Source organism: Cicer arietinum, chromosome 2, assembly GCF_000331145.2.
Source record: "Cicer arietinum cultivar CDC Frontier isolate Library 1 chromosome 2, Cicar.CDCFrontier_v2.0, whole genome shotgun sequence".
NCBI classification, from domain to species: domain Eukaryota; kingdom Viridiplantae; phylum Streptophyta; class Magnoliopsida; order Fabales; family Fabaceae; genus Cicer; species Cicer arietinum.
The window spans coordinates 7,035,346-7,059,225 of record NC_021161.2 but is presented as its reverse complement, the minus strand read 5'-3'; the positions used below and the strand labels follow the sequence as shown (position 1 = coordinate 7,059,225).

The 23,880-nt window shown below is 31.0% G+C and overlaps 1 protein-coding gene and 1 pseudogene across 2 annotated transcripts; one reads left to right on the top strand and one right to left on the bottom strand.

Annotated features, from left to right (window-relative positions):
* LOC101509033 (probably inactive leucine-rich repeat receptor-like protein kinase At5g48380) overlaps nt 1–6,347 on the top strand; it is an 8,330-nt pseudogene extending 1,983 nt beyond the window's left edge.
* Nucleotides 6,348–6,950: 603 nt separating this feature from the next.
* Nucleotides 6,951–13,928, bottom strand: LOC101502708 (uncharacterized). Of its 2 annotated transcripts, XM_004489791.4 has the most exons (19): nt 13,627–13,928; nt 12,799–12,836; nt 12,663–12,685; nt 11,815–11,921; nt 11,675–11,726; nt 11,508–11,592; nt 10,180–10,270; nt 9,421–9,471; nt 9,127–9,185; nt 8,962–9,024; nt 8,701–8,756; nt 8,539–8,612; nt 8,355–8,447; nt 8,177–8,278; nt 7,991–8,071; nt 7,762–7,853; nt 7,646–7,661; nt 7,453–7,563; nt 6,951–7,351 (listed from the first exon to the last, which is right to left on the bottom strand). In XM_004489791.4, exons 1-19 carry the CDS (start codon nt 13,741–13,743, stop codon nt 7,208–7,210), a joined length of 1,455 nt encoding a protein of 484 aa, XP_004489848.1. In that variant the 5' UTR covers nt 13,744–13,928; the 3' UTR covers nt 6,951–7,207. The 2 variants fall into 2 exon arrangements, with proteins under 2 accessions (XP_004489848.1, XP_027187416.1); XM_027331615.1 differs by lacking the exons at nt 12,663–12,685; nt 12,799–12,836; nt 13,627–13,928 and adding an exon at nt 12,417–12,656.
* Nucleotides 13,929–23,880: the final 9,952 nt, after the last annotated feature.

The window sequence follows — 23,880 nt, the reverse complement described above, 5'->3', positions numbered from 1 at the left end:
GGCTACGTCGCAGAAGACTGCAAATAGTCCAAGAAAAGATAACCCAACCTCCAAAATACTTCAACACCCTTAGTCGATATTAGCAGCAATGAAATTATACGGATGACAAGAAAGAGTACAAAGAGCTGGTAGAAAATGATATAATCTACAAACAAAATTTGAGACTTGACAAAGATCTTGATGAAGTGCGTGGAAGGGTGATTGGAACCAAACTACTTCAAAAAGTCCAAGAAGTGTTCTCAAGAAACAAAGGATAAACATGATCTATCTCCCTTCATCAAATAACAAATGGAAGCTCTACAGAAAATGCTCCAACAAACTATGTAATTTTTTGCATGCTTTACACACTAGCACATGAAAATCAAAATCAGTGATCATAGAGATATAACTGTATCACATGACTGGAGATATAACTGTATTTCACACTTATTCTCCTTGTCATAATAACTCCACTATTCAGAATGTTGATGCTACTGCATCAAAAGTTGTTGGTACAGGTTCAATTGTTATTTCAAAAAATATTATTCTAGATTTTGTACTGTATGTGTCCAAACTTGATTGCAATTTGTTGTCTATTAGCAAACTTACCAAATATTTGAATTGTGTCATTATATTTTTCTCTAATTTGTGCGAATTTCATATTTTGAGTCGGGGAAGACAATTGACAATGTTAAAGAACGTGTCAGACTCTACTACCTGCAAGTTGAAGATTATTCTAAAGAACTCAAAGCCAATTCTTGTGTAGTAATTTCTCTAAATAATGAGGAGTCTATAATGTTGTGGCATTATCGATTAGGTCACCCAAATTTCGTGTACTTGGAGAAAATGTTACCCTCATTATTCAATGTGAAGTTTTTCAATTATCAAAACATACCCGAAGCAAATACTCATTTCAACCATATAAACACTCTCAACCTTTCTCCTTAATTCTAAGCGATGTATGGGGGCCATATTGAGTCAACAACATTACTGGTGCTAGATGGTTTGTTATGTTCATTGATGACCAAATAAAAGTCACATGGGTATTTCTTATGAAAGGGAAATTAGAAGTTGGAAAATTGTTTGAGTTTTTTAACAATATGGTGCAAACACAATTCCAAACAAAAATTAAAGTGCTCAAAACTGACAATGGATGTGAATATTTTAGTTCAACACTAGAGTCCTACCTTAAAACCCATGGAATTATAGACTAGAGTTCGTGTATAGATACCCCCCCTCCTCTATAAGAAAATAGGGTCGCAGAGAGGAAAAATGGGCACATTTTAGAAGTAACAAGATCTCTCATGCTAGCCACCAATGTACCAAAATATTTTTGAGGAGAAGTTGTCATTTCAGCCACCTATCTCATAAATAGGATGTTTTGACGTATCCTTAACTTTGACATTCCTTATTCCCCTAACCGAACTCTCTTTTCATCCAATATAATTATCACCTCAATTCCCTTGAAATTATTTGGATGTTTAGCCTTTGTTCACAACCTAAATCCTCATTGCATCAAAATTTATCCAAAATCAATAAAATGTATTTTTTTTGGCTATTCACCTCACCAAAAAGGATATAGGTACTACTCTCCCACAATTATAATAATTTACTACACTATGATGTGACTTTCTTTGAAAATCAACCTTATCACTCAAAAATTGGATTTCAGAGGGAGATTACATTAAACCTGAATGGAAACACAAGATTCCAATTTTAGGGATTTGAGATGACCGGACATGTTCTTGAAATTACACCAATAGAACTAGAAAATTCCACACCAACATAATTAGTCCTTGAAATTGCGCTTGTAGAAATTTCTGCGCAAGAAGCTTAATGGAAAGTTACATTAGGAGGAGGAAAAACAAACAGGTGGTAGAGTCAAACAATGCTCCAATGCAAAGCCATGAATCCAACCAGACTCTAGAAAATGGAATCTCATAGGGTAATACTATTCTCAGCTCATAACTTGTCAATATGAGTTTAATTGATAGTGATATTCCTATTGTACTAAGAAAAGGGACGATAACTTATTCTCAATACCCCACTGAAAGATACATGTCATATGGGAAATCATCACAAAGATACAAGGAATTTGTAGCAGCACTTGACAACACCTATATTCCAAGGAATATTCAAGAAGCCTTCCAACAACCTGAGTGGACAACAGTTGTAATAGAAGAGCTTCATCCGTTGATTAAAAATAACATTTTGAAAATTACTGCTCTACCAGAGGGGAAGAAGCAAGTTGGATATAAGTGGATATTTTCTATCAAAAGGGAATGAGCATAAATCGATACAAGGCACGATTAGTGGGAAAAGGATTCACCCAATCAGATGACATAGACTATGCATATACGTTTGCTCTAGTGGCCAAACTTAACTCAGTACCAAGTCATATTATCTTTGGTTGCAAACTTGGATTGGCCACTACACTAGCTAGGCATTAAAAATGCCTTTTCTAAATGGTGAGTTAGAAAAGGAGGTATACATGCAAAAATATTTGTATGGCCTCAAGCAATCCTCCAGACCATGGTTTGGTATAGATTGACTAGAGTGGTCAAAGATCATGGATTCATACAAGGCCAATCTAATCACGCTATGTTTGTTAAACTCTCATTGGAAGGGAAAGTAACTTTATTCATTGCGTATACTGATGATATCATTATCACAAGAGATGATAATAATCAAATCAAACACTTGAAAGAATTCTTGGCTATGGAGTTTGAAGTCAAAGACTTAAGACAACTTAAATACTTCTTCGAGATGGAAATAGCCCGAACAAAAGAAGGAATTGATCATAGCATTTGGGCACATGTTTCTAGCTTTTTACTTTTGTATTTTAAAAGCTCTTTATAGCTTAGAATAATTTTTTAGTTTGTTTCTAAACTTTGGGTCGAAACTGAATTATAACTTTATTATTTGCATTTTACCCTTGCTCGCTCTGTAGGCCATAACTTGAGTTCTGAATATCGGATTGACGCATGCAAGCATGCGTTGGAAAGCTAAAAATCATAGCTACAACTTTTGTGTTGGAATAAAAGCCCAATGCTTAACTTTACTGGGCTTAAATTGCAGATTTTGTAAACTGGACTTTTATAATAATTTTAAATAACGGGCCACTTGTTTTTAAAGTCTAAAATTGAGTACTATATATTGTGAGTTTCTTTTCTTTCTTAGACATAGTACTTTCGGATTCATATTCAGAGAAGATATAAACACTTTTTATTTTTATTTCATGGAAGACTAATTTCATAAGATTAATCAACGAGTTCATAATTTTATCAACACCTTGAGATTCAGGTTACACCGTCAATTTCGCTTCATGATTCTATTTCTGTTTATTTGATTATATTGATATTCTGATTGCTTAAATTGAATTTCAATAGGATCGATTAAATTCATTTGACATAATTTGGTTTCAGTTTGTAATTTAATGAATTATAATTTTGCGACGCTTGATCGTTAATTATAATATATTGATGATTGTGATGTTTAATCTAGTCAAAGAAATCAAATTCACATAGGGTTGATTACGCTTGTTTGATCAATTCTATAGTCAAATAGGAATAGAATCACAAATTAGAAATTAAACTCATTGATAGAATCTGTGATAGGTCTGAAACTCGAATAAGTGGATTAATCTTTTTGTTCATCTGTTCAAACAAAAATCTAAAAAACCCTTTTCTAATTTCAACTTTCAATTCGGTTAATACTATTATATCAGAAGTCCTTACGAAACGACTTGAGTTTTTACCTCTATCTACATTTTATCAATTGTGTTTGACCCGTGTGCGATAACGGATCAGGAATATATGTCTCTCAAAGGAATTACACCCTAGACTTACTCGAAGAAACTGGAATGCTCAGGTGTAAGGCTGCCAATACCCCTACATAATCAGTAAGTAGAAGTGTCCCTGAAGAAGGTCCACTAGTTGACAAAGAGAAGTACCAAAGTCTAGTTGGGAAATTGATCTATCTAACTCATATTCTGCTTGATATTGAATTGTTGTAAGCATGACAAGTCGCTACATGACAAGTTCTACCGAAGCTCACATGAAAGATGTGAACAAAATCTTGCAGTACCTTAAAGAAACTGGAATGCTCAGGTGTAAGGCTGCCAATACCCCTACATAATCAGTAAGTAGAAGTGTCCCCGAAAAAGGTCCACTAGCTGACAAAGAGAGGTACCAAAGTCTAGTTGGGAAATTGATCTATCTAACTCATACTCTGCCTAATATTGGATTGTTGTAAGCATGACAAGTCGCTACATGACAAGTTCTACCGAAGCTCACATGAAAGATGTGAACAGAATCTTGCAGTACCTTAAAGGTACACCAGGTAGAGGTCTTCATTTAAAAAAAAACACAAATAGGGGTATAGAAGTGTACATTGACTCAAATTGGGCTAGATGTACATTAGACAAATAGTTAACTACTGTTTATTGCTCATTTGTGTGGGGAAACATGATTACTTGGAGAAGCAAGAAACAACTCGTGGTAGCTAGAAGTAGTGCAAAAGCTGAATTCAGAGCGATGACACAAGGCATTTGTGAAGGAATCTAGCTAAAGAAAATACTAGATGAAATCAGAACTCAAACCAATAACACCATGAGAATCTTTTGTGACAACAAAGCTTCCATCAACATTCAAAGAACCCCGTTCACCATGATAGTACAAAACATGTGGAAATTGACCGACATTTTATAAAGGAGAATAACGATCATGGTATTATAAGTATTGATCATGTACCATCGTGCAACCAAATAACTGACATCCTGACTAAAGCTCTTCCAAAAAAAACGTATGAGAATATCAAATCCAATATGGACATGATAGACATCTACCGCCCATATTGAGGGGGAGTGTTGATTATGAGATCAAACTCATAAGATAATTTTGTACAGTTATTAGCATGTATTAATTAAGATTTGTGTTTTAATTTTATTTCCTATTTAGTGATAACATTTATAGGCAAAATCAGAAAACTGATTTTCAATTCTATTTGATTGTACAAAATTAATTTGCTGTACTATTTATATCTTCTCATGTAATCAGTTTTAGTATCAATCGAAAATACAATCACTTTTCTGCGTTATAATTTTCCTATATTATTATAACTGAAAGACTTTGCTATCATTATTAATAATCAAATCTATTGTGTTAAATCCACAGAAACTTATGAAAGTCAGACAAAAGGACAAAATGTTGCCTGTGGAGTTGATAGAGGAAAGAATCCAGGTAACCCTGAAATTTCCTAACATTAATCTTACATGTCATACAAAAAATAAAATGAAAATAATGGACTTTCTTTTGGGTACATAAATAATGTAAATTTATACCTTTGAATTGTGGGATGGATATCATCAGATCAATAAAGTTGGACGGTTGACTTATAGAATGGACTTCAAAAAACTGTGTCATGCAACAGAGTACTTTAGGAAGGACAATGTCATTGGGGTGGGAGTCATTGGAACAATGTACAAGGCAACGTTTCACAACGGCTGTTTCATGGCAGTTAAGAGACTGTATGATGATTCTCAATTATTTATAAAAAAGTTCGAATTAGAAATAATGATTTTGGGGCAATACAGTCACATAAACATAGTTCCCTTGATTGGTTTTTGCATAGAAGAAGGAAACAATGAAAGAATTTTGGTGTATCAATACATGTCAAATGGAAGGCTTTCTGATTGGTTGAATGAAACTACAAAATTAGGATGGGCAAGGGTTATTAAAATTGCACTTGGTGTAGCAAGAGGTTTATGTTGCATTCACAATAGCATGCATATGGTTCATCTTAGCATAAGCTCCGAGTGTATCTTGTTAGGGAACAATTTTGAGCCAAAAATATCCAATTTTGGAGGGGCCATGTTTATGAATAATAATGATGTAACAAAAACACAGGATTTGAGAAGAAGGATGTTTATGACTTTGGTTGTTTGCTTTTTGAGCTGATTAAGGGGAACAAATTTGGTCAAATAAGTTATTGTTTCAGCAAAGTTAATGTTCCTTTTGCAACTTACACATATCCTATGAATATGTTGGAGGACCCTTCTGGATTCTACGATACAGTGGATGAATATCTAAACAAGATACAGTTTGAAGATGAGGTATCTGCTCTTCTTAGAGTTGCATGTGACTGTGTTCATCCTTTCCTTGAACAAAGGCCTACTATGCTTGAGGTGTACAACAAGATGTGCAGCATATGGGAGAGAGATAATTTGTGAAGATCCTGACCTCTTATCTATCGATTTTGTAACTCATACTATTAGTGCGAATAGACCAAAATACTTAATACTAACATAAAGTAATAATAGTACATAGAGACCAATATGCTTATAACCGAACACCTATGTTTGTATTTATTCTAATAAGTCACATTATTTCACAAAAATGATACTTATAAAAATTATAGTCATTTTAAAATAATTTTTATTTATTAAAGTGACACTCATTATAATAAAATAGAGATAGTATTATTTTTTGACAAAGAGATATTTGTTTTAAAATGTAAGATTTTACGGTGAAAACTCTTGTTGAAGCTAAAGTTACGAGTAATAGAATGCGATAATAGGTTCACCTTTACAATTTCAAACTCACTCAAAGTCGCATCACCTCTACAATTTCAAACTCACTCAAAATCGCATCAAAGTCCAGTGTAACAGAGTATAACCATCTGATTTTGATATGCGTATCAGCCATATTTTCGTTGATAAGAATAACTGTTGATTTTTTTTTAAACGCAAGGTAATAACATGACCAATATATAAGATGACACAAAACTCACACAGACCCCAAACCTCCCATATAATTAATTAAGCACCCCAACGGCTAACCTGTTACTATATAATACTATAATTATTACTAACATTAGTTATAATTATCAAATTCCATTGTCATTTGAAAGATTAGTTAATTCAATTGAAAATTTTAGAAAATAATTCTATAAAGATTTTCCAAAGTGAATCGTCTATTAAGAGAGGGATGTAGTACTCCCATCATATTTTCGGTAATTAAACAAACATTTCAGTATTTTTGTTTTGGGTTTCATCATATCGGTAATTTTTCTCAACGGATTGTAATCTTCTGCCCAAGCAAAATATACAATATAGGCCGTCAGCAAGTACAAAATAATGATATTATCTAGTATATTTTTTATTGGGTCCTGACGTGTGAGCCAACCCATGGCGTATACAAGGTAAAGATTATTTGGGACTATTAGTAGACTAGTAGATATCTACAGTTGTAATGCCAGTAGAGTGGGTTTTATGCTTAAGGTGCTTCTTCTTCTCAGGAGTTTCGTGCACTTGTGCCTTCCTTCCGAATGTCTTGAGCTGATAATTTTCGAAGGCAGTTGAAACAGCTTCCACCTTTGATTAATGTCAAAAATCAGTTCATGTGCATAAAGTGGATATATTCAAACATTTCATAAATGTGAAAAATACTTTTTTCTTCTTTCTTGGCTACTAACCAGTTCTGGCTTCTTACTGTATACTCTCACTATAATGTCTTCGTAAAATGCCGGCAACAAATGGCTGATTCGTCCGTCTTCGATGGCAAATTTTTCTTTACTCTCGTAGTCCTGAGACAATAATTGGTATTTATTAATCAACAAAGTAATAAAAAACAAAGGAAAGAACTGAAAATATAAGTGAAATCAGTACCTTGAAAAAATTAATTCTGGATATTGAAATGCATGCAAAAAGAAGAAAGATCAATTGTCAGTCTACTGTTGGCAGTTAGCAAATAATTAGAAACAGTCAAGTTCTTCAGAATGTACTTTGTAAGAGGGTTTTCCATTCCTCGTGTTAAATCAATTTTAACATTGCTCACAGCAACATCATCTTCTTTCAACGTGATACTGCTATTTGACTGTTAAGAAAAAACATGGTATTGAGATATGATGAGTATTGCAATCTGTCCCCAGAAAAGAAGGCACGCAAACATGTACGTTTAGTCATATACTGAATGAAAATGGACTTTTGATCTTATTAATATAATTTTTCAACCTGGGAACAAACAACGTCTTGGGGTGTGACGCTTTTGAAGTTGTTTAGTTGGTCCTTTGGAACAGAAAATTCATTGCAGAACTACAAAAATGGAGAAGTGCGTTAATTTATCAGGAAGACAATCACAAGAATAAGAATAAGTAAGGACCTATCCTTACAAATTTATCAGGTACTGTACAGCTGTACCTGGTACAGATCCCTTCTGTGAATGCGTAGAATCAAGTCTCTGGATTCCTTCAGCTCTGGCTTGGAAGAAGACGCAATTGTTTTAAGAATTGAGTCATCTAACTGAAATATAAGAGTGTCAGTCGCATTATGCCAAATAAAAATTCCCAACATCGAAACCTTGCAATATACTCAAGACCTTCCAAAAGTCAGATGGTTGATTAATTGAAGATGTAATATGTAGATATGGATTTGCTTTCACCAATGCATCGACAACCATCAATTCTATTGCCTGACAAAGGAAACAACAACAAAATAGCGTTTCTGTCTGAACACAAATATAATTTGTTTCTACATTACTAATTTTTTATGAAATCACTCACCTTTACTTTTGCATGTGTATAGACAGTTCGATGCAAATCAGCGCGCGTTGTAAATAACTTGTGAATTGTCAGATCTGATCAATATGTCAAACAAGGATAATGTAATATAACTTACAGTCTACTGCACTAACAGTTATAGCAAGGTTTTTAGTAAGTACTAACAATCTTTAGCACGATAGCAAATTTCGTCATCCATAACTTGCATGGTCTCCATCAATCTGAAAAGTAAAAAAAAAAAAAAAAAAAAAAATTAAATTTGGTCATAATTAATTGCCAACCTCATTTTGGGAAAATAGTTAAGCAATGAAGTATGTGCTATATTTCAATAAGAGCCCGACATTGCCGCACTGGTGTACAATCGTGTTGTCACAAACTGTCAGAACATCAGCAAAATAAAGCCACCTAGATAATAAAAATAAACACCTCTCAGGCTGAAAGTTGCACCCTAGGCCACAAGCACGTGAATCACGAATAATGTAGTCAAACCTGCAAATTATTGAATCAGTTATAATAGTTCTATGTTCAAGTGATTGGGTATCAATAGCAGTTGTACATCAGGAGGAAAAACGGTGAAAAGTATCAACTTACTTATCAACATCAATTCCATTGCGACCATTTGCAACAATATCATATAAGAACTGGTTATCCTTTACGTAGGGTAAAATTTTGAAGGAAATCAGTATAATATTGTTAAAGAAAGTGGAATGACATATATATATATATATATAATGCTATTATTGAAAGAAAATAAAATCTTGGACACTAAGATACAAAATTTTGAAGGAAATCAGTATATAACATCATAATATTGTTAAAGAAAGTGGTATGGCATATATGTTGTTATTAAAAGAAAATAAAATCTTGGACACTAAGATGACTTACCCTTTGTGGAAGATGGTCTTGAGGATGGTGAGAGCTAGAAGTGATCATTTCCTGCAAAAAGAAATGAAATTTATTAAGGCTCCTTGTCTACAGACTGAAATCATGATCAAAATAATAGTATCTTAAAGTATTTGAAAGAATAAGATTTAGGCGTTGTTATGTATATATGCGGGTTGGTAATTAATGTGATCTATCACTGTGCATTTGACTAATGATAAATGAGCACATAGTTATATTTAATTACTTCTAACTATATCTTCTTTTGATTATTTATTTTATAAATAATTATCTTGAATATATTGAGAGTATTTTAGAATAACTATTTTCACTATAGAATTGTTAAAATATGCTCTTCGAGTTAAATACTTTTAAAATACATATATTGGTAAGTATAGTAATAATTTTGAATATGAGATTTTAGTTTTTATTAATATATTTTTTTTTAAAAGGTTAATTACTTTAATTAATCTATTTTTGTAAAATATTCGTCTACAGACTGAAATCATGATCACTAATTCTTATTCTTAAAGAAATATCAAAATAAAAAATTTTAAGGAATGGATAATGGATATGGAACAGAAATGAAAGTAATGAAAGTTGCAGTCAAAAGAAGATTTAGATTGATTGCTACTTTATTTCTGAAGATTTAGATTGACTACTACATTCTATAATGGATAATGGGCATCCTTATTACATATCATGGAGTAGATTGACAAAAGATAGAAAAATCAAAGATTCAATTGATCATTACAGTCTAACCTTAACTTTTTTGAGGAGTTGAGGATCCAAATCAATATTGTGTTGATCAACAATGTGATCTACCATTTTCTCAGACATTTCCTCATGAGACCTGAAAGTACTAACAAGACTATATCAAAATGATGGATTCTCCAGAATGATATTATTAGTTTTGCAAAATTCTAATCAATTCCAAAAAAGTCAATAGTTTATTGCAGAAAAACATAACAGAGGAATATATTGTTGTCAAAGAGTCATGATGTTCATATCTATGTCACAGGAATGTGAAAAAGTAATATGTTGAGATTATGGCTTGGAGCATAAGTTAGTGTGAGTTAGTTAGTTAGTTGTATTTTGCAATAGGTAGTTAGAGTCTGTTACAACTAGTAACTGACTTGATCAAGCTTGTGATGTACCTATAAATACACTTGTAAACACTATTAATAACATATGAATAAAACAGATTATTCATCCCCAAATTCACTCTCTCTCAAATCTCAATTTCATATCACTGCAATTAGCACATAATTTGCAGTTCATTCATTTACAAGATAGGATGTCAGAAAAGAGTAATGTTGCTCCCATCGCAAGCATTGGGAAAATGTAATTTTATGCTGACTTATTGCCAAATGCCAAATTGTTGATTTCTATTTAAACAACAGACAGAGGTCACTTTAAAGAGGCTTGTCTAGTCTTCATTTAGGGCTTTTGCTAAAAGTATATAGTATTTAAAAAGAAATCATATATATAGAAAATACAAGAATAAAAAGTTTAAAACTCTGACTATTGAAAACTAGACACCTACTTAAGAAAGTTCTATGTGTCAACTATCTAAATATTAGCATATGAAGAGAACACATGTTTATACACAAAGGCGAGACTGTTAAATGCTGAACAGTCTGCCTCCACACATGGAAAGCATCAAATATATTACCTAAAAACTAAAGTATAAAACACAATAGTCAAGAGTTGAAGTTCTAATTGTTTTCAGATGTCAATGGAAAGTTTTTATTTTTATTTTTAAAAGTGTTATAAGTCGTAACTAATACCATAGACAATATCTGGGTACGACATAAAGGTAAATTTTGAATTCCATCATGAAAGTTATCTTCAACTTAATAATTAATGGATAATTCAAGAATCATGTGGGTACACCAATGAGACATTCTAAGAAGAGTAAAGACTGTAAAGTTTTAAATTATACTTAGTTTTTGTTATTGTTATTAAATACATTTTCTGGAAAATAACGAGAAACATATATTTTTCATTCAAAACTAAAAATGATACAGGTATGTGATTAAAAGCAGGAAATCAATATGTACACGCTTTATTCAGAACATCAGAATTACCAAGTGGAGCCATTAAGAACCAGGGGGAGGAACTCGCGCTCAAAAGTGTGGCTGAAGGGGCCATGACCAACATCATGTAGTAATCCTAGACACAGATGACTAATGATAAAGTAGTGGAATTAGAACAGTTAAAACATATAACTAATTTGTTAGAAGATGGCAGTTACCAGCAAGTTTCACTGCAAATACATCAAATTGTTCAATACCGAGCTCTGGGCCCTGAAAGGATGACATGGCCACATAACTGCTTAGCTCTATAATCTCAATACTGATAAGTATTTGGATAAGCCCATTTAAAAGTATGTACCTGGTATTTTTTAATGATATCTATAGCTTTGCCAGCCATCCAATAAACACCAAGTGAATGCTCAAAACGAGAGTGGACAGCCCCAGGGTAAACCATATGACTTAGGCCTGAACATAAGTGAGAAGGTTAAGTCCATTTAAAAAGATTTTGATTATATCATTTCAAAAACCGTAACCAATATCTCTACTTAAATCACCTTGCTTTTTTGGCTATATAAACTGACAGAATATCACATTAATTCACATTCTAAATAAACACCGATAACAATTTAATACATACATTTCCTTTGCGAAAAAAATGATGAAGAAAACAAACCAGCTTGATTGACAATCATTCAACTAGGGAAAAGTAATTTCTTTACATCTATCTTTTATTACTCTATTCTTGTCACAGGCATACAGCTAAGTCAATCTAACAGCACAAGGCAGAGGAAAAAGTTGATGTTAGCAGATTTGTAATATTAGAAAGAGGCTAAGGGATGCTAAAAAGTTGAATGTGAAAGTCTGTACAATAAACATACTGATTACATGCTAAACAAAAAAAGCAAATTATTATTAAAAATAAAGAGACGCAGGACTAATTACAAATCTAATGTAGGAAACCTGCATTTGCAAGAGGCTGATTCAACAACACGAATATGAGATCTCCTAGCCGCAAGAGTTAAGACAACTCAAATCTGTGACTTTTGGTTACATACAAGATAAGTTTACTAACCATTGCAATTTTCCATGATAAAATTATTCCGATAAATATGCATTGATAATAAATTTAGTTATTCTTCCAATCCTATAATAGTATTCCCATATTATGTTTGACTTGTATTCAGAGAGTATTAATTGTTCACTCACCAAGCTGCTTCAAATCACGTAGCCTGCATAACAAACAAAGTCATGTAGAGAGGGGGAAATGTAAGAGTGCAATAAGTGTAATTATTGAACTATATTTTTTTTTGCATTGAAACTATTTTTGGTAAGGCATACTTGCCTCTGAAATTGTTCAGTGTCAACAAACTTCAAGAAGATCTGCAAGCAACAAACAAGCGATTTCCAAGTTCCATCAAAGTCAACAAAATTAACAGTAAGAAAAATGCACTTTGAATCAAAACAAAGTACATTTTACATATTTGATACTTGATAGTTATAAAAATAAAACACCACACAGATGGACAACAACAGGCGAAAAAAACTATATGCTTTTAACATATTTTCTTGTTTTATATTAATAAGCATCCCTAACTGATTCAAGGAGTATATATCATAATGAATGTTTTAAAAACCAAATTGAATAGGAGTACTAACCGGTTGAACATTGAACCGACATTTATTTATATTTCTGTTATTTGAGCGATTCTGTTGCAATTTCGTTTCGGTATGCGGTTTTAATAACATCGATCAGAAAAGAAAGTTTATCTATACTATTTATTCTTCTAATCTCTCTTGCTAACGCTAGTACAAGATTTGAATGGATTGACCTATGAAGTTAAATCCTCAATGATTTCCTCCAAAATCAGTATTCAACTATACTAAGTCCTTAAAACAATCCAAAGCAGCTCCGCTTTTTCCGTCACAGATTATAACGGGAACAAAAAGCAAAAAAACACGAACACTGTGCAGAGACTAACACTCGCAGAATCTACTTCAATCTACTCTCGAACAACGATCCAAAATTTCATGCAACGACTTACAACATGTAAAATTTATACATACAAACACTACATTATAATTGCGAACATATAACGAATCAAAGTAGAAACGAATTACTATTCGAGAAGGAAATTTTCAACTAAAAACAGAGAAAAGGAAAAAAGGTTACAGGCTCGAGAAAGATGTTGCCGTGAACGTTATCACGGATATGCTTCAGGAATTTCCTTTCGTGAGAAACGGAATCGTTCGAAGAAAAAGGAATGGCCATGTCAGAATCGGTGATCATCGAGTGAAGCAGAAGAGTGAGAGAGAAATCTAGTATTCGTTAGGGTTTGTAGAAGAGAAGAAGGAGAAAGGAAGAGAAACGGAAAAGAAGTTGAAACAGAGAAATGGAAAAGGCGAATTAGAGTTGGTTATTATACTGTTTTGTACATAGCAAACTTTTTGAACTGACGGTAGTGATGGACGTGAAATGATGCCGCCAAAACGAAATTTATTGCCACACGAGTATTAAGCGCGTGTGCACGCGATCGATATCTATTTAGGAATGTGTGGCCTTGTTTGGATTAGTGAGGATGGATACAACTAGTTCAAGAGGGAGCGAGATAATTTATGAAAAGAAAAGTATGGAGAACACACTTTTTAATATTTCAAGAGTAGCTATTGATTGAATTTTATATGGTACTCATAAAAATATTATACTAAGAAATACGTGTTAAATAATGTATTATTAATGGTTCTCTTTTATATGGATAATAATGTAGAGAATCTAAATCTAGATTATAATAAGTGGATAGAAGTTGAAAAATAAAATAAAACTATTTTTTTTTAAATTAAATCGTGTTAGATAGATAAATTTACTATCTATTTTATTTTTATTATGTGGTGAAATATGTTTATATGAATTAATTTTTTAAAGTCATGTTTGACTTTTAAATGAATGTGAAAAAAAAAATTTGAATAAAAGAAAGAGAACAATAAATAGAATATTTTTAAATTGTACGATGGTAACTAGTAAAAAATAACTATATTTAGTAAAGGTGATGAGAGATGCAAATGTTGTTTGATTGGGTAGGGAATGAGTTGTTTGATTGGGTAGGGAAGGAGAATAAAGAAAGAAAAATAAATGCAAATGACGTGCATAATATTTTTTAATTATGTTACCAGTATAAAGTATTTATTAGTTTTATTAATTACTAGTTTTTATCACACAATTTGAGAAATCGTTTAAAAGATCTTAATCTAATTCTACTTGAATCAACAAAATATTGGTGGTGTAAATACTATTTGATGTAATTTTTTTTACAATTACTCTTTGACATAATCAATTAAAATAGTGATTTTGACGACTATCATATAAAGAGATATACTTGCAAGATTGATAATTGTAATTCTCTCCGCGTGGAGATGTGGAGAATGGATAAAAAACATATTACTTATCTATATGTAGAAAGTGATTCAAAAACTCTATGACATGGTTATGTGTAACTACAACATAAATGATATCATCCCTATTTTAGTCTAGTGTATTTGTCATCTTATAAATTTTTATTGGCAAATTCATATTGTTAATATACACTAAAAGAACAAACAATGCACCGATAAATTAACTAATTTTAGTTTAACTCATGATTCTGTTGAGATGTTTATTTTATCTAGTGTATCGATTAGTCCACTTTTTTTTTTAATTTTTTTTTAAATATATTTGGTGTTTACATGTTGAGGATTTTTTTCCCCCTTTTCTAGACTTAACCCTCGTTATACACCTAACAAAAAAATAGCAATTTTATTTAAAAAAAAAAAACTTATGTCTTTTACCACATTTGTTTTGTTCGTAGGAATATCGTTTTGAAGGCACTAAAAGATTAAAAATCAATTTTAATTTATCTCTTGTTAAAAAATTTTAAATTTTTGTGGAAAAAATTCTATTAATGTTCTAAATATGCATGCAAAAAACATTCAAAAATTCAAAAGATATACATGAATTAACTTAAAGTAGTGACCATAACTTTTAGGCTTAATTGCACTTTTAATCTCTTTATTTGTAGTTTTCACTTGAATTCTTTATCTTATAGCTTTTATTTATGACTTTTTCGCCTTAGACATGTTTGTGCTTCTAGATTAAAATATTTGATTTCTACTGGAGTTTTAAGAAAGTTATAAACCTGTGATATTTCAGATTGTTGTGGTTGTAAACTTGTTAAATTTTCAACTTTACCATTTAGTAAAAGTGTTTATGTCTAACATACGCATTTTGATTTAGTTCACTCTAATGTTTGGAGTCAATCACCAGTTCTCACGAAAGGTGGATCTAGATATTATGTTTCATTTATTAATGATTACACTCGTTATTATTGGGATTGATCTGAATTTTTTTATAGTTATCATATGTTTCGTGCTATGGTCCAAATTCAACATAATGATGTTATAAAGTGTTTTCGTTGTGATTTAGGTGGTGAATATACTTCTAATAAATTATTCGAATTACTTGCTTATGATGACACTCTCCACCAGACATCTTGTATTGATATTCCTAAATAAAATGGATTTGCTAAAAGGAAACATCGTCATATTATTGAGACTGCTCGTTTCCTTTTGTTGTCTGCTTCGGTTCCCAGTGAGTTTTGAGGGGAAACAGTTCTTACTGCTGTTATGTTATTAATAGAACTTCATCGTCTATCATATCAAATTTGTCTCCCATTGAAAAACTGTATGCTTCTATCCCTGATTACTATTCTCTGAAAGTCTTTGGTTCTACTTGTTTTGTTCTTCGTCCACAAGTAGAGCGCAGTAAGTTGTCTTTTCATTCTGCCATGTGTGTTTTTCTTGGTTATGTGGATGGTTAAAAGGGTTATCATTGTTATGATCCTCATGCACAAAAACTATATGTTTCCCGTAATGTTGTTTTTCTTGAGGACATCCCATTTTACTTTGTTTCCTCTGATTCTCATATTACTAACATTTCAAAACTAACTCATATTGACCTGTTTGGTCCTAATGATAATGATTCTAGTGATTGTAATGTTGAGAATAACAGGACAAATACTATTACTCCACATGATGACATCTTTCTTGTCCTTCTGGCTGATCAACCACCTCATGCAATTGTTGATCCTCCGTCTTCGCCTCCTCGTTACCCCTCTCGTCCCCGTAAGTCTATTAAGTTACTTAATTTTGTTTATTCCACTAACTCAACTTCGTTTGCTTCTTTCCTAACCTCTACTCATAGTTTTTCTGAGCCCTCTTCCTATAAAGAGGCTATTCTTGATCCTCTTTGGCAGCAGGCTATGGTAGAAGAACTATTTGCATTGCACAAAACAAATACTTGGGAATTAGTACATGTTCCTCTTGGAAAATGTGTTATTATGTCTCATAGGATATACAAGATCAAAACTAAGTCTGATGGGGGCGATTGAACGCTATAAATCACATCTTGTTGCTAAGAGATTCTCTCAACAATATGGTATGAATTATGAAGAAACTGTTGCTCCTGTAGCCAATATGATCACTATTCGTACTCTTATTGCAGTTGCATCTATTCGTCAATGAAATATTTCTCAAATGGATGTTAAAAATGCCTTTTTAAATGGTGAGTTTCATGGAGAAGTCTATATGGTCCTTCCACAAGGAGTTTCTCACAATCAATGGGAATCATGTAAGTAAAAAAAAGGCTCTATACGGTCTTAAACAGGCTCATCGAGCTTGGTGTGAGAAATTCTGTACCGTGATCACTTCTCTTGGTTTCTGCTCTAGTGAACATGATTCTGAATTGTTTATAAGGTCTACCACTTATATTCGCATTATACTTTCTTTGTACGTTGATGATATGATTATTACAGGCGATGATGTTAGTGGAATTAATAAGTTGAAATTGCAGTTAGCTAAGTAGTTTGAGATGAAGGACTTGGAAACTCTTCGCTATTTCTTGTGGATTGAAGTCGCCTACTCTCTTAAAGGATACCTTATTCCTCAATCCAAGTACATTGTCAACATTCTTAAACATACTCGTCTTTCTGATAATAAAGCATCATATACTTCTCTTGAGTTTAATGTGAAATATACTCCATCGGATGATGTTCCTTTACTAGATCCCACTTTGTATCGTACTTTGGTTTACAGTTTGGTGTATCTTACGATTATCAGACCTGATATTGCTTATGTTGTTCATGCTGTTAGTTAGTTTGTTGTCTCTCTCACTACATTATATTGGGTAGATGTTCTTCGTATTCTTTGTTATCTTCGAGTAACTCAATTTCAAAGCCTTTTCTTTCCATCGTCGTCCTCATTGAAGTTACGTGCTTATTCTGATACTGATTGGGCTGGTAACACCATAAATCGTAAGTCCACCACATGATTCTGTATCTTTCTTAAAGACTCTCTTATTTCTTTGAATAGTAAGAAATAAAATATTATTTCTCGCTCTTCTACAGAAGCTGAGTATCGTGTTATGACATCCACTACTGCTGAAATAATTTTGTTGCACTGGTTTTTGTCTGATATGGGTATCTCTATTTCAGAGCCAACTCCGGTGCACTGCGATAATAAGAGTGTTATTCAAATTGCTCATAACTCGGTCTTTCATGAACACATCAAGCACATTGAGATTGATAGTCATCTTACTCATCATCATCTTCAGCATGTAACCATTACTCTACCGTTTGTCTCTTCTTCCTTACAGATTGTTGATTTGTTCACAAAGATGCATTCCATTAAACATTTTCATTTTTTGGTTGACAAACTCTCGATGTTTCATGTTAATGCATCGTGAGTTTGAAAGAATATATTAGATAATATTATTATAATTTAATAGTAAGAGTATTTTAGATTTTTTTATTCTCTTGTATATAAACCTATTGTAACTCTATCACACTAAGTTGGTTGTTCATTTTGGTTCATGAAACCCTAGTGGATTCTTTGTCTTCTTCCTCTCTTCCTCCCTTTTATGTTTATCATTGTTAACAAATGTACAGTGGTCCTTCCCCAACCAAGGATCCTTCCAAAATAAAAATTCTCACCATTTCTAAAAATTCTCACCATTTCTAATTCTCATCATTAATAAATGTCATGTAGCAAGCATTCTCAATTATTCAAGTAGATATTTCTATATTTTCAAAATAAATTCAGAGTTTTATTAATAGTTTTTGGCTGTATACAAGCAATTATATTACAAATTTTAGAATACTCTTTATCATAGTTGAATCCCTTATGAAAAAAGAACTAAAATGACCAACTCTGTAGAGTATGGTCCAAGACTTTTAGTATGACATACTGGCCTTTGAAATTGTTCAATGTCAACAAACTTTAAGAACATATGCAACAAACCAACAAGAAAAACAAAATAATAATAATAATAAATCACCAAATTCATCCTTAATTTTATAAGACACTCTCAAATAAGCCTATGAAATTACAAATATTTCAAATAAATTCACGACTTTGTGAAATGTTACTCGTCCTTCTGTCAATATCAGATCCCTAAACTTCAAGTTTGTCCATTTATTTATTCATTTATTATCAATTAGATGTATATATTTAACCACTTACTATCAATTTGATTTTTAAGTAAAACAACCTTAGAGCATCTCCAACGGTGAACGGGTTCTTTAGATGGGGTCCACTGTGCCACATCATCTTGAAGCAATTCACTCATTTTCTACTCACTCAACATGATTCAAGTTCTACTATGCCACATCACCCTAAATCAACTCATTCATTTTTTACGGTTTAACTTTTAAAAAATCATATTATATTATTATACATTATTTTAATTTAAAATTAAAATAAAAAATTAATTTAAAAAGAAGTTAACATCTATATATTATTTTTATTATTATTAATAAATTAAAAAAAAAAAGTTAACGGCTATAAATTAATAAAAAAGATAAATTTATTATTATTAATAAATTAATAAAAGGTAGCGGTTATAATTATATTATTATTAAATTGTGAAAGTAGATAGAAAAAAAAAAGTAACAAGCACCGTTCAGTCTTGACAGTACCGTGATTACACTTTGGCACAACTCCAACGGTGAACCCACAAAAAACTGGAAGTTAAGTAATTACACGCTGGCGGACGAACTCATTTTCACTCCCGTTGGAGATGCTCTTAATCATCATAATTTGATAGAAGAATGGATATGAATATTGTTTAATAGAGTCATAGATGTATTTGAAATATTCGTAATTTCAAAAACCTATTTAAAAGCATTAAGTGAGACATGAATTTGATGAATATAATTACAGCCACGTCGTTTTGCCTAAAAATGAAATGCAGCCACATCTATGATCCAAGATTTGCTATTCCATCCCATTTAACCTTTGCATTTTTATTGATGATACGTAATAAGGTAAAAAAAATACTAATCCCAGTGATACTCATTGATAATTTTACATGATGAGGCAAAAAAAGTACCAATCCCAGTGATATTCAATCCAACCTAGTGAGAAAGGTAGCATGCATAGGTGATTGCTTGTTGTACAAGACTATTTGATGCACATAAAATTTAGAAGATTTTATCATATGTCAATGCCTCTGACATATGGATGATGCACGTGATTCTTCTATGATGATTACATGAGCCCACTACCACTTGAATGTGGGAAAATACCTTATATACTTTCTCTAATCTCTATACTCTTTAGTCACTCGTAAAAAAATCTCAAAATTTGGTTATTATTATAAATAAAAGTTAATTATATTTAATTTATTTAATATATTTTTATTTTAATAAAAATATATTTAATATCGATAATTGAATACTTGACATTTAAAAAGACAATTTAATAAATTCAAATTATATTTTACATTAAATCTAAAAAATTAATTGTATTTAATTATTTTTTTTTTAATAATCGTAAAGTAATTATTTTTACTTATAATAATAACCGGAAAAAATATTTATGTATTGGTTTGTGTGATAAGATTCATTTTTTATTTTCCCTCAAATTCTTGCAATCTTACTAACTCAAAGGTGGGCTTCATATTGTTTTTCTATATCTGTACGTAATTACTATATTTCTATTGCTTCAAATGTGTGTTCATATAAGTTTTTAATGTATGTGTTTGAATTGTCAAACTGCACACTCTATGTTTAATAGGCTACAATATGAAGATATATAGTGACAATAAGTTTCACATGATACTCAAATATTCATTAGAGATAAAGATGAGCAAATGTCAGGTTTATGGTACATCGACTATCTCTCTAAATTATATTACATTTTTGAACTTATTTATGAATTATGGTATGTAGTAAACAAACTTGTTTCTAATTGCAATGACTATACAATTGGCAAGTCACTTTAAACAGCAACACATTTACTACACACAAGCAATCCATAAGAAATGTGTTTGTCATGTGTTAGTCTCCGAAGAGTTGCCTTGGTCGAATTCAAATTTTCATGTGAAGTTATTCTAACAAAGTAATAAATATAAGAGAGTTACAAAACATACTATCATATTTCTTGTAAAGGTTTCTTTTATAATAATTTATTTACTTTGTATATTTGTTAATTTGAAAATATGCATAAAAAGTAACGTACTTTTGCAAATACTAAGATGCCGCCATATTTCTATATTGTATAATGCTTCATCACTAAAACTGTTTGTTTGTAGTTATAAGACAAATTCTTATATTGAAAACCCTATAATCTGGTAAAACATTTGTTTATTACTATTTTTTGATGTAAATTATAATGAACCTCAATTAAAATCTTATAAATACTTAAGAAAGAAAAAAGTACATAGAAAATTGATGCTTATTTTTACCTTGCTTATAAGGAAGGCGGGGGACTTTAAAACCATCAAAAATAGTAATATATTGTCTATTCTTATTGGTCATGAAAAGAACCTTCATGGAGCTACCATTGAGAAGGTGAAAGTCATAGTCTTTTGTTTTGGAAATAATAAACATATTCTCCCATGCTCCTTTGAAGTATAGTGCGTATACAAAGATGACATTAGTTAATGTATGAACTGATCTGGGTGATAGAACTTTTTTAATAACGTCATTTATCTTTTCTTCGGCCCATAAACTCACCCAATAAATCTAACACCGGAATAAAAGTATTTCGAAGCCTCCAATTGTATGCTACTGTACTTCCTCACATTTCTCCTATTAGGTTGATCGTGATATTATTCGCTCAAGTAACATTATATGTGATCAAATGTAAGGGTCATCTCCAAATAACAAACACAAAGTAAATATGCATGCATATATAGTTGTTATAGCAAAAATATAAATAAATCATATACTTCATTTAACAGTTAAAAATCAAAACGCTCCAACTATACAAATCAACCAAAATGCACAACCTATTTGTTAGACTATATGTCAATGCATGATTCCAGAATATCACCTCCCCGCAAGAGCTTCGTGGGTCCTTCCAAGCAACACCACTAACTCAAAATCCCCGCAAGGATCTATGGGCTCCAACCAATTATGGACGCAACCACACAACTATGAATGCATGAATGTAGACACTTTTGTTAGTAACAATATAGATCGCTCAAACAAAGCGTCCAAAATTATTCAACCTTGTCCTAAACCAACCTAGTTTAGACACAAAGTAATCAACTTGAATAACCACAACATATCAAGCACAACCATTATAACAATGTATCATATAACATTCATTTTCTACAATTTGAACATGTCAAACACAACCATTATTGATATTCATTTTGAAGATAGCACACAAACAAAACTAATACACAATATCACAGTACATTTATATCACATATAATTCAAGTAGTGAATCAAATGGAGTGATGCCAAGTGTCGTTATTAAAGTTCCAACATAGCGGTCATTGCTCCAAAACGTTACACTTTCACAAATTAATTTACTATTTACTTAGTGTTAAAATTCATCTTATCCTTAATTCCTATTCAAGGTTTGGTGTTGGCTAAATGTTTTAAGATACACCATTTTCTTTATATTTTTAAATGATATCAATTCTCTCAAATCAGCAAGTACACAAACAAGTAACAATAGAAAAAGATTTTAAGTCTATATTTAGTGCCTCATTGCAAATCTAATAAAATAAAGTAAAATAAAGGTAAAATGTCATTTTTCAAATATTTCTTTTAGACCAAAATTCTAATGCAACAAGCATCAAGGATCTCTAGGACTTCCTTAATTTACTTCCCAACATTTAACAATAAACTTTAACGACTCTTTAACATAAAATTCATTTTAATTATTACAAAACAAATTAACAACTCTATCATAAAATAATTTTAATTTTATAAATCAACACAACTTCTACACAATTGTCTTATAAAAATCATAACTTTAATCTTCTCAAAGAAATAGCTATAACAAAAACTTTCAAAACGTTTATAGAAAAATTATTATTATTAACATCAATAAGATTTATAAAAATTTCTTCAACACTAAAACTATCACAACATAAAATTTTAACCAAATAAAAATCAACTCTTTAAGTTTAATTTATTGACTCATACTAATAAGTATTTCAACCATTTTAATAACAACAATTCTAACTCCTTCAACCGATTAGATTGTGAAGTTACTAATCTAGAATCAATTAATTATTTAAAAAAAAAAAACTTAACATTTTAAAAATATAAAGAAACCTTTCAAATAGTAAGACTTTCAACAGCTCCAACTATAAAACACTTCATTGAATCAAATTTTAAAAAATGATCAAAAATAACATAGAGCAATTAACCAATCAATTTAACCGTAATAATGTATTTAATGTTCGAAACTAAAAAGAATTTCTTACACAATAATAATAATAATAATAATAATAATAATAATAATAATAATAATAATAATAATAATAATAATAATAATAATCGTCGTCATCATTATAATAATAACATCAACCACTATTTTCGAAATTATCCATCATTATAAAGCCATTTACTAAAATTAATTTTTTGACCGGTAACAACAATAACAACTTTACCCTTTCTTTCTTTTCTTTTTTATTTTGTTTTCTTTTCTTACGACACTTATAGGACTATAGTTTCTCCTTCCCTTTTATATAATATAGTTAATAGGTAGTTAGGGTTTTAAAACCCTTTCTAATATCTCATCTATAGCAAGTTCATTTGTCTCAGTGTCTGATACTTATTTAAATACTTCTTTTCTAAAAAATTAAATAATACCACATATATCCATTTAAATGAGTAATTAAAAACAAAACAATAATACCACATAATAAAATTTAGTAAAAGGGCAATATCATTCTATCCAAAAGTCTAATCTTGATATTACCAATTTTTCTTGATTAATTTATATTTTGAAAATATTATTTAAAATTAACATAGACATTTAAAATCATATATTAAAATTTATTAGTTGGAAAATACACTACACATGTAGCTTAATAAAACCAACAAAATTTAGAGTATTCTACCCATCTAAAATAATTATGTCCTTGAAACTGACC

Bases quoted from the DNA above. Each gene is read 5' to 3' on its own strand.
- LOC101502708 (XM_004489791.4), bottom strand. From the start codon at position 13,743: ATGATCACCGATTCTGACATGGCCATTCCTTTTTCTTCGAACGATTCC. The intron at 8,757-8,961 runs GTGTTTATTTTT...TTTACTTTTCAG, and splicing joins TGCAACTTTCAGCCTGAGAG to ATTGATGGAGACCATGCAAG. The intron at 7,854-7,990 runs GTTGAAAAATTA...TTTTCTTAACAG, and splicing joins AAGACGTTGTTTGTTCCCAG to TCAAATAGCAGTATCACGTT.